Genomic DNA, 15898 nt, shown 5'->3' on the forward strand with positions numbered 1-15898 from the left:
TATATCGGTCTGGCTCAATCTGACATATTACTCATCTAATAACATGAAAGCATTTTAATGTTATTACTTTTAGTTATTAAGCCTGCACCACACTGTCTTTTGGAGTTACACTTAGTTTGCAATATCTTCATTTGGAAATGTAAGGCTGTAGAAGTAGCCTATGAAGTAGTATAACATAAAAATAATTAAAATAGTATTAATTAGACAGTTATAGATATTGCAGTAGTTATCTTACCGTGTGTGTGTTTACCTGGAGCAGCTGAACTCATGACGCAGCGTATGAAGATGTGCGTTCATGCTGTAATGATGTGAGTGTTTTGCATGCTTTTCCTACTATTCCCAACAGCTGTTATCTGATGCTGTCAATCAGGTGGGGGAGGGTTCGCCTATTAGCCCGCGAATCTCCTGACAAATTGCTGTGACGGGACTGACGAAATTCGACACAAACCGGAAGTAAGGTTCCGTAGGACGATAAAAAAAAAAAACAGCGCTCACGGTGCTACTAAACTACCGTGGCCATTGTATATCTCCGCCGCCACGTGCATGGACGACAAATAACAAATACACATAACGTTTAATATAAGCACCCTCATTCAACCACCGTTTGGACCATTGGGATATCTTTAAAGTGCTTGAATTGACGGTGGAAACATTATGAAAATACAGTGACAAGACCAGCATTTATCAAAGGTGAGTCTGTCACATTCCTACAGCACGTTAGCTAGCACTCACGTTAATATATGGCAACATTGTAGTTTATTCAGAAATGTTTTAGTCGTCGTTTTTTTTCATTTTATTTTTTTTTAAAGAAGAACAGATGTTTACTTCACACAGCTCGGTAATGAAACGACTCTTGTTTGCTTGTCTCTTGTATTCGTGAAATAGGGTTAGTATAAAATTAAACTCACTGACTTACATGGCTTTTAAAATGTACTTAATGTATAGGCCTATGTTATTATCACTAGTTTTATTGAGTTAGGCTACAATTGTGTAATATACACAGTTGCGTCTTTAATTTAGCCCCATAATACGTGCCCCCACATAGCGTAATAATATATTGCAACATTTCCTCTAATATCATTTTGCCATTCACATTTAATTATATGGTGTTTAACTACACCTCTAGGGATTCAGTTGCTTGGGAAAATGACATCTGTGTCTTAAATAGCCTACACAGTAAACTATTAAATCACTGCATTCAATATTACAATACACCTGTTTGTACCACTTCAGCCATGATTTGGACCTACATTGTGGGCTTCAGTGTACTCACTAGAGAATACATACTGTCCCCTTTTACTACTTATGTATTTATTACATTTATTACATATGTGTTCACATGTATTTTGGTGGTGTTGGGAGCTACATGGTATCTGATAGACACATGGTCTGTGTGACTCAGTCTGGATTATGGAAAGGAGCTCTAATCTCTTGTGACTGAACAGTGAGACGCTTTTTTGAGGGTTAACTGGTAAGGTGAGAGACTGTTATTACTGGGAACAAAAGCAGCAGGGAGAAGCTACTGAGGTCAGTTAACCTTCCTTGACTACTTTTACTTAAAGGGCAGGTCAAGTCATAATGACAGTCAGGTGATCTTCAGAACGTGGTATCAGCTTTTTCTCTTGCTGCAATCACTCTTCCTGTTCATACTAGCCATTAATATATGAAATCCTAATGTGCTTTCAATCTAAGTGAAAACCAGTCCTACAAGATTCAAAGCAATCTCAGTGCTAACATACTGTAAAGATTCCTCTGCTATGTGCGTTAAGGTTAAATGTGACAGGGAAGTAATCATTGGGAGAATGATTTAGCATGTGCCTAACACAACACACAACTACTAATTCAAGAGTATGGAGGGAAAACCTAACCAAGTGTTTAGAGACTACTAATGTATCCAGCATGCCAACACCGCTTTGCTGGTGCCATCAGAAGTGCCAAAAATAGGCAACACGGCACAATCACTTAGGTCAGTATTTTACAATAGCATCCTTCAAAACTTTCATCTGGCTTTGGTCAGAACATCAGCACAATCAGCGGCAGCTGGCATGTCACCTCCCTGGCAGCTTGAAGCTCAGTGGCAGCTGGAGGTGCCACCTCAAGTACCACAGCTACCTGCCGCTGCTGCTAAATGAACTCGCTCTCTCTCAAATTGTTTTCTTCAGGCTCCATCTTGCTCTCCTGCATCCTAATCTGGGAGGAACCGTTTGATATACTGTCAGTGGAAACGCCCACCAAAAAAAACAGGATCTTTTAACACAGACTGTTTTTTGTCACTGGAAAAAATGGCTGAGGGTATGTTATAAAAGTTTTTTAGAAATGAAAGTAGGTTGAGAGAGACGAGGTTTCGTAGTTAGCTGTCTGGAAGCAAATGAGATGTTCTCCTTTAATGAAAAGAGACACTTTGCTGCTTTTTCAGTCTTGTTTTGGTCCTTCATGCTCTCTCATCCCCCGCCTTGATATCTTCCTCAAAGCTCTCAATCTAAACAAGCACTATCTGCTGCACGGTAGTGACTTCCTCACTCTTACTGTGTATGCTGCCAAAACTATTAAACAAACTATAATTAGTAAGAACTTAGCAGTGATTTTCCCCACTTTAAAGTTTCCGTGTGAACCTTTCTTACGAGATGCTGGATTTGAAGTTTTAAAGCGGATCGACAGTCGCCCCACAAATGCTAATGCCTTAGTAAAATCCCACTTCAGAGTTCTCTCACGTTTAGTGTGTTTGTCTCAATGAAGTGGGAAGTCTTTCACATGAAACAATAAGGCTACTTATCCTGTCTGCCCTGAACATACTGCTGGTGACAGGAGGAGGAGGGGGGGTGCAAGGAAAGAATGGGAATAAGTTAATATCTATAGGATTGATGCTGGAAGAAGTTTTGCCTGTTTTTTAGGAGAGGAAGTTAATATGAGGTTTCAGCTGTCTGCTTTCGGCCAAATCAAGGGGTTCTCTTCCAAAGTTACAGTCTGACCTGAAAAACTGTGAGCCGTTCCTACAACAAGCTTACACCCTGACATTTTAAAACTTTGACTTCCGTCTATAATCTTACAAATAACCTGTTCCTATGACTGAGCTGTTTGTTTGTGAACCAGTATTTGTTTACTGGTGACAGAGATCTGTACTACTGGTTCATCTTTTTATGTCCAAAACACCAGATCATCATCAGCACTGTGCAGTGTGATAACCAACCTATCAAACTGCTTACAAAAATGTGGTGCACCCGTGTTCCATAAGAAAGGACACTTGTGGTCATAGACATATTTTAAGTAGCTTATATCAGGCTGAGAGTGGGATTACACCAGCTGACATTCCTGTTGACATAGTAGACCTGTTGAGAACTTGTGTTTTTTCAGGTTTCCCACAACCCCATATTTTTAGGCCCTGACTCCAGTCCTGAACAGGTCGGCTTCAGCGCGTCCCCCTTAAGAACCTACAGAAAAACGCCCAGAAGCAAACCAAATACAAACCAGCAGTTTGACTGGTTTCATTTAGAGACGTAATACTTCAGTCCAGAGCTCATACTGTGATATTACGTCTCTAACTCTCACCTCATGCTGTTTTCCCTTCATATTTCCTTCAGAGGAGCAGAGCTTTATTAGGAGAGCTTTGAAGCAGCAGGCAGTCTTCTAATTAAATTGTATCCGCTGTCTTTTTCTCCTCTGAGCATTTTTTATCACTTTCATAATCTCTTTTAATATAAAAAAGACACACACTCTTTGGTTGTTTTCTGTCAGGTGTATCTGTATAGTTTTTTGCCTCGTTCATGATTTACCAGCCTGCTCTAATTAGTTCTGCTCTGCTGCCTAAAACATGCTGTCTGGTTAGACTGTAATGACTTTTGGCCGAGGCGATACCCTGTCGAGGGAGGAAAAGAAATCTGCGTCCGATCAAGCCGTGAGCTGCCGTCTCACCTGATGAGAGAAAACAGGCTTTTCTTCTATTTGAGCTGCACATCACTTGTTCCATGAAAAATGAAAAGAACGTTCATATCTGTGTGAATGATGTTGACTTAACTGAGCTGTATGAGTTTAAAGCGTGAGCCCTTTTTTTTTTTTTCGTAATGCCCTTCGAGAATAACACAGCTGTGTTTGTGTGTCTGGTTACCAACGTCTGTTGTGCCACACCTGTTTTTGTGGATTGGCAAACTTTAGGGAAGCAAAACTCCAATGGAAACCAAAAAAACCCAGTGGACCACAGTTGGTGAATAAAAAGGAACTGGTCGTGTCACATCCTCCTCATCCTCCACAGCTGCAACACACACACACACATACACACATTGTCTTTTGATATACTATTCCTCCTGAATTTGTATTTGTGTGTGAGGGTTGTCGAGCTGTATTTTTAAGGATTCTTGCTGATTCCTAATGTGAAAACTGTGAGTGTAGCTTAATTTTCTTGTCTAGTCAGATCCTCTCAACAAGTCGAAACAAGCAGAGCAGCTGTACCTAAGCTGCCTGGGGGAATGTTGTTGGTGTGAGTATATGTGTGTGTGTGTGTGTGTGTGTGTGTGTGTGTGTGTGTGGGGGGGGGGGGGGGGGAGAGACTTTTCCAGTTAGTGAGTCAGTTTTCCCCTGTAATCTTGTAGGTCAACAAGGACTTCCAATCAGGCCAAAAAGGACATTTAAACTTAAAAAAAGGCATTCATTTGGAAATCAATGGCATTCATGAGTATGTATGCAGCGAGAGTCAAGCTCTGTGTTGTTGCCTGGGAAACGGTTGCTTACTCTTCTAAGGAATAGGGCATTGTGTAAAGTGTGCACATAGCAAGTGAGTGGTATAAAAATGATGATGAATGTGTTATCAGAGCAAAGGCAAAGGTTAGCAATAAGTGGTCAGTTAAGCAGTAAATGCACAGAACAGATTACAGTGTATCAGTTTATAAATGCTGTAGCTTCTCAAGGCTAAGAAGTCTCGTCTGTTGTTTCCACAACTGCCCGAAAAGTGACAATAACCAGGCTCGTTTAAAGTGGACCGACCCTTTGTGGTGGACCAGCTAATCTCATTTTAGTGTCAATCACCTGAGATTGGACACATGTTTGGCTGCTCAGCATCTCACTGTATACACACGAAAACAGACTTTCAGACTAAAGTTCATATTAAAGGGGAGCGGTGTTTGCTCACAGCCTCAGGGTTCTGGTTCCAATGTCAAAGCCTCAGCGGAAAATCACTGAAACTGCACTTAGTCAGGTCATTTGATTGGACATGTAGTACACTCAGTGGCTGATTGACATTAAACTACAATCGGTTGGAGAGTTTAGTTCATTCTAGTGCTCAAAAGTCAGTGTAATATAGCAGGCTTAAAGACTTCATGATCTGACTTCAGTGATTTTCTAATACTGCAGCTGCTCTGTTTGGAGAGAGCCGCCCCTCACACCCTCTCGCCAGAATGTACATAGATTCCTGCATCTCTAATTAGGAAAACCTTGGCAAAGAGAGTCAACATAACAAATCACGTGTACTGTAATCTGTGGAGATACAGCTGACTTTTCTTCCTGTATGTGGTCTCCGTAGTTTCACCTGAACTTCCTGCATCGGGATGAAGAGACGAACAGACGCTCCTGCAGACAAGTGAGTTGAAACCAAATATAAATAAGAAACTGTCACTTCTCAATATATTTGCTCTCGACCACAGTTTCTGCCAGAGTTTTTGCTCTCGACCACATTCTCTGTGTGGTTTCTAAAACAGGTTGATGCTGCGGATATTTTAAGAGATAAAATTAATAGGAAAAATCAAGTCATGATTAAACTAAAAGCAAATTTCAATCTAAAATGATCCTTTTAAAATTAAAATGAACACAGTTTTTTTTAATGTGAAGCTGCTTTATTCATGGTTTTTACTGGTTTTAATCAGGGGGTTTGTTTTGGAGGGCAGGAGACCTCTGTGTATAATTGAGCACTGACTGAATCCTAACCAGGACAAGATTGGTTGTTTAACAATGAAGACAACAACTACTTAGCAACATCAAACTTTTATTTTGATTTGAGAAAACCCAATTAGCAGAAGAAAATTACATATTAGGTATTTAAATCTAAATGCTTAAGTGTAAAGATGAAATAGAAAATTGACAATTGAAATAAGAAAATGGGGAAAAACCCAACAACAGTAAATGGAAAATCTGAAATGGATTTTTTAAATAACCTTTTTTGACATTTTTCAATCAATCTTTCTTATCCAGGCGGACACTTTTTTCAAATAACACCCTTTACTTGTCATCTACAGAGGCTACTTAGTGGGAGTCTTTTTCTTCATTCTGGGCTTGGGAACGCTGCTACCATGGAACTTCTTCATGACCGCTTCATTGGTAAAAAAAACAACATGGCAATTGCTTCAAATGATCTTCTTCTCTGCTGAAATGTTTTAATGCATTAAAACCTATAGATTCAGTCAATAAGATGGTCATATTTCATACTTTTTCCCAGTCAGATCTTCAATAATCTGAAGTGAGAGTGTGTAAGTTACAGCTCTAATGGTTCTAATGCTTATGAGCAGAAAGCTGTTTATCTTATTAAAGAAATTTCTAGTGGATCTACAGAATGAAACTTAAGTAAACATGATGGATGGGATTAGGTATATTGGTGTTATGTAGCGAGTGGTTTAAGTGATTTGTTGACGTCTTGCATGTTATGTAGGGTGTTAAGATGTCATGACCCATAGGGACCCATAAATCCACACAGTCTGTCATATGACCATGTGGGTCACTGCACATGTACCCATGTGATGCCTCTTTTCACACACAGTACCTGCATCTCCATCAGTGCCTCGTGAGCACTTTGATTACCGCTGAAAGTACTAACACTTCAGTCCAAGCTATTTTCAGCTGCTTTGCTGATAGAAAGCAGAGGGCTGTGAGAGTGGCCAGCATCACCGTCAATGTTAGCCTCAGGCAGCAACCCAAAAAGAGAAGCAGTGTTATTATATTGATGTGATGTGTCATATGCACTACATTATCTACATATCTGTTCTGATCAGCCAGCCGCACTGCCTCCATTATGGAAATGTTGGTTTATGCTGACAGAGAGCCACTGTGATCAGTGTCACAGACAATACACCCGTGTGTTTGTGTGTGTGTGCGTGTGTTCCAGTTTCTCAGCTGCTAATGAATAATAAGTCAGATCTGAAGATTAGTATTGCCTTCAGCTACAGTAGTTTATCACGTCCCTTAACCTGCTTTGCGGTCACTTTACAACCGTATTACAAGTCTGGATTATTTTATTAGAGCTTGGTGGCCTATTACATTGTCATTATAGCATATATAAGGTGCCTGAGGACTGTCTTTAAGTTGGGCTGCATTAAAACTGCATTAGTTCTTTTGGGTCTCTTTTGTGTTCAGTGTTCAGACTTCAGTCAAATCACATATGTTTCTCAAATCAGATCTTTAAGACAGACCGTCCCCACTATTACTTACAAGCAATCAGATTAAATGTCTGTGTCCAGGCATCAGTAACGATGAATGCATCAGTAACTACAGGGCGTGTGCAGGTGATGCTTTTCAACACAGAAGCATGAGAAATAGAGATCCATCATCCCCCAAAAAGTGCCAGCTGAAAGTTTATTTCATCATGTCTGTCTCTGTATTGCTGGTAGCAGCATGGAGTCTTCTCAGCTGTTCTCATGTACTTTCATCATTCTGGATTTGATGTTGTTATGTGGTGTGTCGCGACTCACAAGTGACACAAAAGACACCTTGGGTTTGTCTGACATGACTGAAAACAGCTGCCTGCATCAGGAAACACGGTTGGGTGGTGAGAGGGAACAAAAACAGTAAAGTCGAGGGTCTTAAAACCAAAAACAGTTGAAAGATGCTCCCCATCTTCAGTCAGCTGATCATTTTAAGTGTAAAAAAAAAAAGAAGTTTATTGGCAGTTGCACGGTTGTGTAAACTGGCTAAAAAAAGTTGCCCTGAGAACTGTACAATTTTTAAGTAACAATTGATCATAACATGTATTTCCTTTTTTTATTTTTATGTACTATATGTTATGCTTGCATGTACATGAAAAGGAAGCCAGCAGGATAACTTAATGATGTAATAATGTTTGTCTTGCCTCCTCTGGGTTTGCAGTATTTTCAAGGCCGCCTAAACAAAACAGAATGGAGCAACGGCACAGCGGTGCAAAAAGAATACTACTTCAACAACTGGATGACCCTGCTGTCCCAGCTGCCCCTGCTGCTCTTCACCCTGCTCAACTCCATCCTCTACCAGAGGTCAGCCATGTGCTGCTGTGGGAAGGCCTAAATAAAGAGGATTCCCGATTGAGTGTCAGAGTTCATACAGTTTCAAGTGTTTGCAATGATAAACTGAGTGTGTGTGTGTGTGTTTCAGGATATCGGAGGCAATGCGCATCGCAGGGAGCCTGGTTTTTATCCTGCTGCTCTTCATCCTCACAGCAGTGCTGGTCAAAGTGCCCATGGAGGAAGATCGCTTCTTCTCCGTCACCATGGCTACTATCTGGTTCATCAACTGTAAGTCAGAGCGAGAGAAAACTTGAAAGCCACAGATGAAGATGAGCGCATGTCTGATCAAAATGTTGTCCCCAGCGTTCGGAGCCGTGCTGCAGGGTAGTCTGTTCGGACTGGTGGGTCTGCTGCCACAGAAGTACAGCGCCATCTTCATGAGCGGCCAGGGCCTCGCCGGGACCTTCGCTGCCATCGCCATGCTGATAGCCATAGCCAGTGAGCCCACCCACACACACACCCACACAAAAAAAACAACAGTGGGTGCCTAATCCCCCAGTTGCCTAGTAACAGGGGACATTCAAAATTTATGTGGAGCTAGTTAAATCAGTATGACGCCACACAACACCACACAACACACCCTGCTCCATTTCAGACACGACAAGACCGGTATTGTAAGACTCTTAATTAGTAACGTGTGTATTTGTGTTTCAGGTGAAGCCGACTCTGAAACAGCAGCGTTGGGTTACTTTGTCACGCCGTGTGTGGGCACCCTGGTCACACTGTTCAGCTACCTGCTCCTGTCCCGCATGGTCAGTCAGCCCTTAGTTTACATGACTACATTACCCACAAATCCATTCAACCTCACCTCAGCTTATCCCTTTGAAGCTGGTTTAATTCAGATGTTTCTATGTATACAAAGCAAAGCAATATGATCACATTTTCAAAAGTGGTGGTATTTATTTTTTGCCAATGTATGAAATTGTATTGCACACGTTTCTAGATTTCTCTTATACTCTGTCTTAGTGTAAACATGTAAACAGAGGTATTTAATTTGTGTCATCTGCAGGAATTTGCTCAATATTATCTGGACAAAAGCATCAAATACGAGGCGGGCACTACAGACGAACTGCTGACAGGTGAGATTCAGACTTCTTCTCACGCCTGCTGGGTTTAATGTAATTGTTGTCCTCATTCTCAAGTGTGAGCTCTTCACAACCGGTGGAATTAAGATCATCAAGCATTAGTCTGAGCGAGTGAACCTCCGCTGGGTTTTTTTCCAGCAAGTTCATAATTCTGTCCTTCATAGTCTGGCCAAATCAAATCAATTCAGTGGAACATTATCTCGTTAAGTCAGTTGACCCTCTGTTTAAACAGTTAGAGTCCTGGCAGCACCCAGACAAAGACTGAGTCTGTTACACAAACAGAGGCCCACACACACACACTCACACACACACTCTTTGTCAGTGTTTTCCATGAATGCTAAAAAGGCCCAAAGTGGCGCACTTCCTCAAATCATTCACTAAACCAGACACCATGTTTGATATATGTCCTCCAAAGCACACGTTGAACAATGAGGGTTTTTTACTTTAATAACAGAGAGCAGCACAGTGGAGAACGGTAAGGTGAACGGCCACGCTAACGGCTCCGTGCCCGGCAGCACTACTACAGACAGCAGTCCAGCCGAGGCAGAGGTGGACCTGCACCCCAGTCCAGACGGGACCAAGCAGTCCTTCCTACCACTGGAGCAGGCGGAGAAGGGACAAGCCAAGGCCTCGGTTGTAGAGGTCTTCAAAAAGGTCAGACCCAACTCAAAACTGTTATTTGCATGTTAGTAATGAGTTAACTTTAGAAAAAAAAGTATTTAAAGAAATTGTTTTTCTTTGTCTTTGCAGATTTGGGTGATGGCGTTCTGCGTGACGTTTGTGTTCACAGTCACTCTGTCCGTCTTCCCTGCTGTCACAGCAGATGTCAAAACATCCTCCCCAGGAAATTGGGGTATGACTGAGTCATAGTTCACCTCCCTGATGAGATTACAACTTTGCTGCATTTAATACATACTTACTGAAGTCTAATTCTATTTATATCCTGTTGATCTTGTTTGTTATTCTCGGTCCAGAGCGCTTCTTTATCTCAGTGTGCTGCTTCTTGATTTTCAACCTTGGTGACTGGCTCGGCCGGACAATCACCACCGTAATACGCTGGGTGAGTATTGAGAGAAGTGCAGTTTTTCTTCTGCATCCAGTTTGTTACCACTAAAACTGATCATTGCCTTATTTCCTTAAAATATTAAAAAATTTTCAGACATCTTAACTAAACTGCACTTCAGTAAAGTACTGTCTCTGCACAGGCCTGCATTGTATTACAGCAGCTGTTTACCTCATTTACATGAGTCTCTAGTATGAAAACATAACTAATTTGACTACACATACATGCTGGCTCTTTGAAAACTCAAAACCAGCACAAGAGCAGGCAGTTATTACCTATCAATTCTGCACATTTTTACAGTGTTCATTTGGTGTTTATCACTTCCTGCTTCTGTAGCAACTTCATACAGTAGCACTGAAGGAAAGTAAACACAGTTTGAGATTAGGATGGATTTCCGTATTTTGGGGGCAGCAGTATATTTTGTATGTGGGAAATCTCAGTCTTCCTCTATAAACCCATTTGAATTGAATTCATTATTATTTGCTACTACTACTACTACTAATAGGAAAAAGGGAATTTTACAGTCTACCACAGTGTGTTTGGGTTGTTGTGTTTTTTAAGAAGCAATGCTTACTTGTAACCCCTCATCACTGGTTATCAGAGAATGATTTTATTCCTCGTTCAGTATGAATACTTTTTAGAAGCCTGAAAAGGAAAATTATGAGAGCTGGATGGCAGAAGAGGATCGGAGAGTGTGGGAAGGTTTGTAGATGTGATTAAGATATGATGGTGCCAGGTTGTGAAGGATCTTGAAAGTGAGCAGAATCTTAAAATCAATGTGGGATTTGATAGGGAGCCAATGAAATTGCTGCAGGGCAGGGGTGATGTGTTTAATAGAGGGAGTTCTGGTTATGATATGAGCGACTGTGTTCTGTACCAGTTGGAGTTTGTGGAGAGATTTCCGCGGAAGACCAAAGAGGAGAGAGTTGCAGTAGTCCAGACGGGATGTGATCAGGGTGTTTACCAGGATAGCGGTGCAGGTTGGTGAAAGTGAGGGACGGAGACGATTGATGTTGCGTAGATGGAAGTATGCAGACCGAGTAACACTATTGATGTGGGCTTCGAAGGATAAAGTGCTGTCTAGGATGACACCCAGTTTATTTACCTGAGGGGGATGGAGGAACAGTGGAAATGTTGATGTTGATGGAGAAAGTGTTACTGAGGTTGATCTGGTACCGATGAGGAGGACCTCGGTTTTGTCGCTGTTGGGTTTGAGAAAGTCGAGTGAGAGCCATGATTTAATTTCCAGTAAGCAGTCGGATAAAGCTGTGGGTGGCAGAGTGGAGGTAGGCTTAGTGGAAAAATAGAGTTGGGTATCATCAGTGTAACAGTGGAATTGAATATGAAACTTCCTGAGAATGTGACCAAGAGACAGAAGATAAATTATGAACAGGAGGAGGGCAAGGACAGAGCCCTGGGGAACACCACTGGAGACTGGAGAGTAGCCGGATCTCGTGTTCAGTTGAACAAACTGTGTGTGACCAGAGAGATCTGAATGAGGCCAGAGGGATGTCAGAAGCCACCAGGAGGTCATTGGTGATTTTCACGTTTAAGATGGGACGAAAGTTGTTCAGGTCATTCGGATCTGCGCCAGGTTTCTTGAGTGTTGGAGTTATTGCAGAAGTTTTGAGTGAAGATGGAACAATAACAGAAGTCAGTGAGGAATGAATGATTTCACTTATTAAGGAGGACAAGGCAGGTAGGCAGACTTTTACCAGGTGGGTAGGTAGGGGGTCTAACTGGCAGGTGGACTATGATTTATGGATAAGACAAGATATTTCGGAGACAGTTGGCAGTTTGAAGCTGGCCAGTGGAGAGATTCTATAATATATAATGATAATACATGTTTATTAATGAAGTAAGAAATGTCAGTTTCGTATCTAAATTAAGCAAATGAAATACTTATTTAATACTTCATCCCATTGATACAAGAATCATTTAAAACTTGAATACTGCCATAAATGATTTGCAACAATGCCTAGAATGGGCATCAACAGATACTAAATTCAGTCCAAGGTGAGAGTGGTCATTAAACTGCTGCAGGGAACATGACTCAGTGATTGAGTCCTAACTGGAAATGACCTCCTTCCTCCTTCACTGGAACAGTAATAACACATAAACATGAAGGTATGCTGTGATAGTGTGATTTGGTACTTGTTCCTATAATTGTTACTCTTGCAGCATAATCATGTTGTTTTTCCTGTGCCAGTTGGGCCTGTCTCTCCCACACAACAGTTTTTCTCAGCTCCCACGCCTACACATGAAAATCCCTCTCATGGCCTACATCCACATGATTAGACACTCCCCCTTTCTCTCTCCCCCATCTAGTTTCTATGCAAGCCCCAACAGAGTCATTTTCCCACCCTACATTGTTCTGTTTGTCCTCTATGAGAGATTTATATCGTTGTTGTCATTTAATCTCATACTCATTTTATGTTCTCACCTTTTCCAAATCCTCTTGTCACTCTACCTAATCTAGTTTATAACCCCGATTTGCTCTCTCTCTCTCTCCAGCCTCGTAAAGAGTCCCGTATCTTCCCGGCACTCGTCGTCTCCAGGGTGGTGTTCGTCCCTCTGCTCATGCTCTGCAATGTCCAGACCCGCTCCTACCTTCCTGTCGTCTTCGGCCATGACGCTGCTTTCGCCACCATCATGATTTTCTTCTCTCTGTCCAGTGGATACTTCGTGTGCCTCTCCATGTCCTACGCACCGCAGTGAGTGCACACGTCAACACTGAGCACATATGACGATAAATAAAGCCAGTGTAAATATCACTACATGATGAAAGCTGTAGCCTTATCAGTGCACAGCTGCCAGCATTTAAAGAGCTGTTTGATATTAGATCACAAGTCAAACCTGTTTAGCAGGAGTTGCTACATAATTGTGACATTTTAGTGGAATATTAACATGGGCACATCATTTATGGAATTTGTTTGCACATTCATCTGCTAAAATTACATGTCATTAAATCCCAAAGTGTCTACCTACAAGCAGGATTTGTCAAATCACAACTGGTTTGGAGTCTGATTGTGGTGCAGTATGGAAGACTTTTTAAAAATTTCAACCAGGGAAAACATATCCAACACATAATTATTCCAAGAGTGTTTTTCATGTCTTCAGACATGGGTGAAAGGAGTCTTTAAATCTTGCTATGCAGCAGCATCATAATTGTCAGATCTTGGAGTGCCCTTGAATGCACCATCAAGGTGGGTCCCATGGTAACACAACATAACGGAACACACAAAAAACCCCAGTAAAGGTGGGTGATTGTTCACTGTGTTGACTCACAGATGTTAGCATAGTGTGTTTATATGACACGAAGGTAGGGTTGTGATTTCTGATGTTTGTCTGAGACATTTGAAAGCAACAGAAACAGCTGACATCTGCTCTGTCTTCAGGTTGGTGGAGCCCAAGGATGCAGAGACCGCAGGAGCCCTGATGACCTTCTTCTTGGCTCTGGGTCTTTCCATTGGAGCCGCACTGTCCTTCCCCCTCCGAGCTCTGGTCTAGACTGTAGTGTCACACACACACACACACACACACACACACACACACACACACACACACACACACACACACACACACACACACACACACACACACATATAAATGTGTGTGTGTATATATATGGACGGGAAAATGTAATAAATGTCCACCTCCTGTTTCCCATTCATCTGTGAGGTGGTGTGTGTGTGTGTGTGTTACAGCATGACCGTCATTTATGCGGTAATACTGGTATCTACTAGCCTGGGTATACCCATGCTCTCATTCCAGCAAGATTCTACTTTGCTCAGAAAGTTAACATGGCGTGGCGGAGTTTAGCTCAGTGGGAGGAGCGCCTGCCACATGTGTTGAGGCTGTAGTCCTCGCTGCAGGCGACCCCGGTTCAAATCCCACACCGAGCGGTCCTATCCTGCGTGTCATTGCCCCCCTCTCTGCCTCCTGTTTCCTGTCTATCTCTACTAACCTGTCCATTAAAGGCAAAAAAAAGCCCAAAAAATATACACTTTAGAAAGTTAGCATGGCCACCAAGACAAAATTTTCACCTGAGAATGGGGAGGCGGTTTACATCCAGCATGGCGGCCACGGAGGTGCAGCAACCGTTCCAAGCAGCAATAGATTGTGTGCTAAATAAATTGGAAGGAAATTCACTTTGAAAATAGAATAAAAACTTGATCTACATGATTTTTCCTTCATAAAAAGGATGTGTTTGCGCTGCTCCCTACAGGCTCTGAATACATCATCGTCTATATGATTGGCTGTAAATTTGTCCAGTAGCGTACAGAAGCATTTGATCAACATTCCTTGATCCCGCCTTAAATACGAGGAAATGAACGCTCCTCGCCAGAAGGACACACACACACACACACACACACACACCTGGCAGTATTCCTTTTAGAAGAAGGGAAGTGTGTATGTTATTTTGTGACAACCTAAAAGAGGATAGAGCAGCTCCCTGTACAGTCAACTTTTTGTGTTAACTGTTAATTTCTAGATTTATTTATGTTTACTTTGTTGTTAGTAGTTTTTTTAGGCTTTATGCTAAATGCATATGTAGAAGGGAAACTTTAGAAAGACTGACATGATTGATTTTTAAAAACTTAGAGGCGCACCACGCACAGTAAAGTGAGTTTTGATATCAGATTGACTTTTTTTTTTTTAAATTCTACTTTGATTGATGGCTTGATTATTTGTTAGATGAAATGTTTTTGAGTTACTGAATTTTTTTGTATTTTCTAATGAAATAGCTGTATGATAGAGAAGTAGATCAAACAAAAAAAGTGTTGTACATTGAACTTTTGTACTGAAAATGACCAATGAGATACATTTGGCCAATTCCTGTTTTTCTCATCAGTCAACTGCGTCTCTAATACAGAGGCTGCTACCGCCATCTGCTGCTCAGAATACTTCAGCTGCATTTCCTGTTGCTTAAAAACCTCTAAGTTAAACATGACCCTCTGTCAGGACAGAGAAAACTAATAACTGACGATACAGCAACTGTTTCAACTGACAGACCTGTGATCACTTCAGTTTTTTTCAACTCCAGTGTGGTGCTGTTGTTGTAATCTATGAATGAACAATAGAATCACACGTGGACATTGGAGTAAATGTAAAGCACTACGTAATTCTTCCGTTTAGTATTGTATAGCTGTTGTATTGGTTACTTTCAAGCAATGTGCCATGCTTCAATGACAGATAACACTGTTTTTATTGAGATGTATAGAAATTAATATATTGCCCCAGACAGATGTAGATTTATCTTAACACTATCATCATTTATATTGATTGGATTGATCAATATTTTTTTAAAGTGCTCATAAGCCTTGTCTGTATGCTTAACATTAAAAGAGTGAATGTGTTTTTTATTTCAGTGAAAATGAGAAGCTTGTAACAGAAGTTTTCAAAGCTGCTGATGCTATAATGTGAAACTAAGGGCTGAATGGAGCAAACTAAATTAGTGGCATTATACAAAAAAAGGCATGACTTCTATTATGCTGCATTCACATCCAATTTACTTT

At 41.3% G+C, this 15898-nt stretch overlaps 1 protein-coding gene across 3 annotated transcripts; it reads left to right on the top strand.

Annotated features, from left to right (window-relative positions):
* The first annotated feature begins 507 nt into the window (after positions 1 to 507).
* On the top strand, positions 508 to 13942 carry LOC128384001 (equilibrative nucleoside transporter 2). Of its 3 annotated transcripts, none has more exons than XM_053343582.1 (13): positions 508 to 690; positions 5510 to 5566; positions 6219 to 6300; positions 8059 to 8201; positions 8320 to 8459; positions 8535 to 8669; positions 8886 to 8983; positions 9241 to 9310; positions 9771 to 9970; positions 10067 to 10169; positions 10291 to 10376; positions 12894 to 13093; positions 13778 to 13942. In XM_053343582.1, the coding sequence occupies exons 2-13, from the start codon at positions 5535 to 5537 to the stop codon at positions 13887 to 13889; spliced, it is 1401 nt and encodes a 466-aa protein (XP_053199557.1). In that variant the 5' UTR covers positions 508 to 690; positions 5510 to 5534; the 3' UTR covers positions 13890 to 13942. The 3 variants fall into 3 exon arrangements, with proteins under 3 accessions (XP_053199557.1, XP_053199558.1, XP_053199556.1); XM_053343583.1 differs by lacking the exon at positions 508 to 690 and adding an exon at positions 5200 to 5386; XM_053343581.1 differs by lacking the exon at positions 508 to 690 and having other exon boundaries at positions 5201 to 5566.
* The last annotated feature ends 1956 nt before the right edge of the window (positions 13943 to 15898 follow it).

This window comes from Scomber japonicus, chromosome 22, assembly GCF_027409825.1.
Source record: "Scomber japonicus isolate fScoJap1 chromosome 22, fScoJap1.pri, whole genome shotgun sequence".
Taxonomy (NCBI): Eukaryota; Metazoa; Chordata; class Actinopteri; order Scombriformes; family Scombridae; genus Scomber; species Scomber japonicus.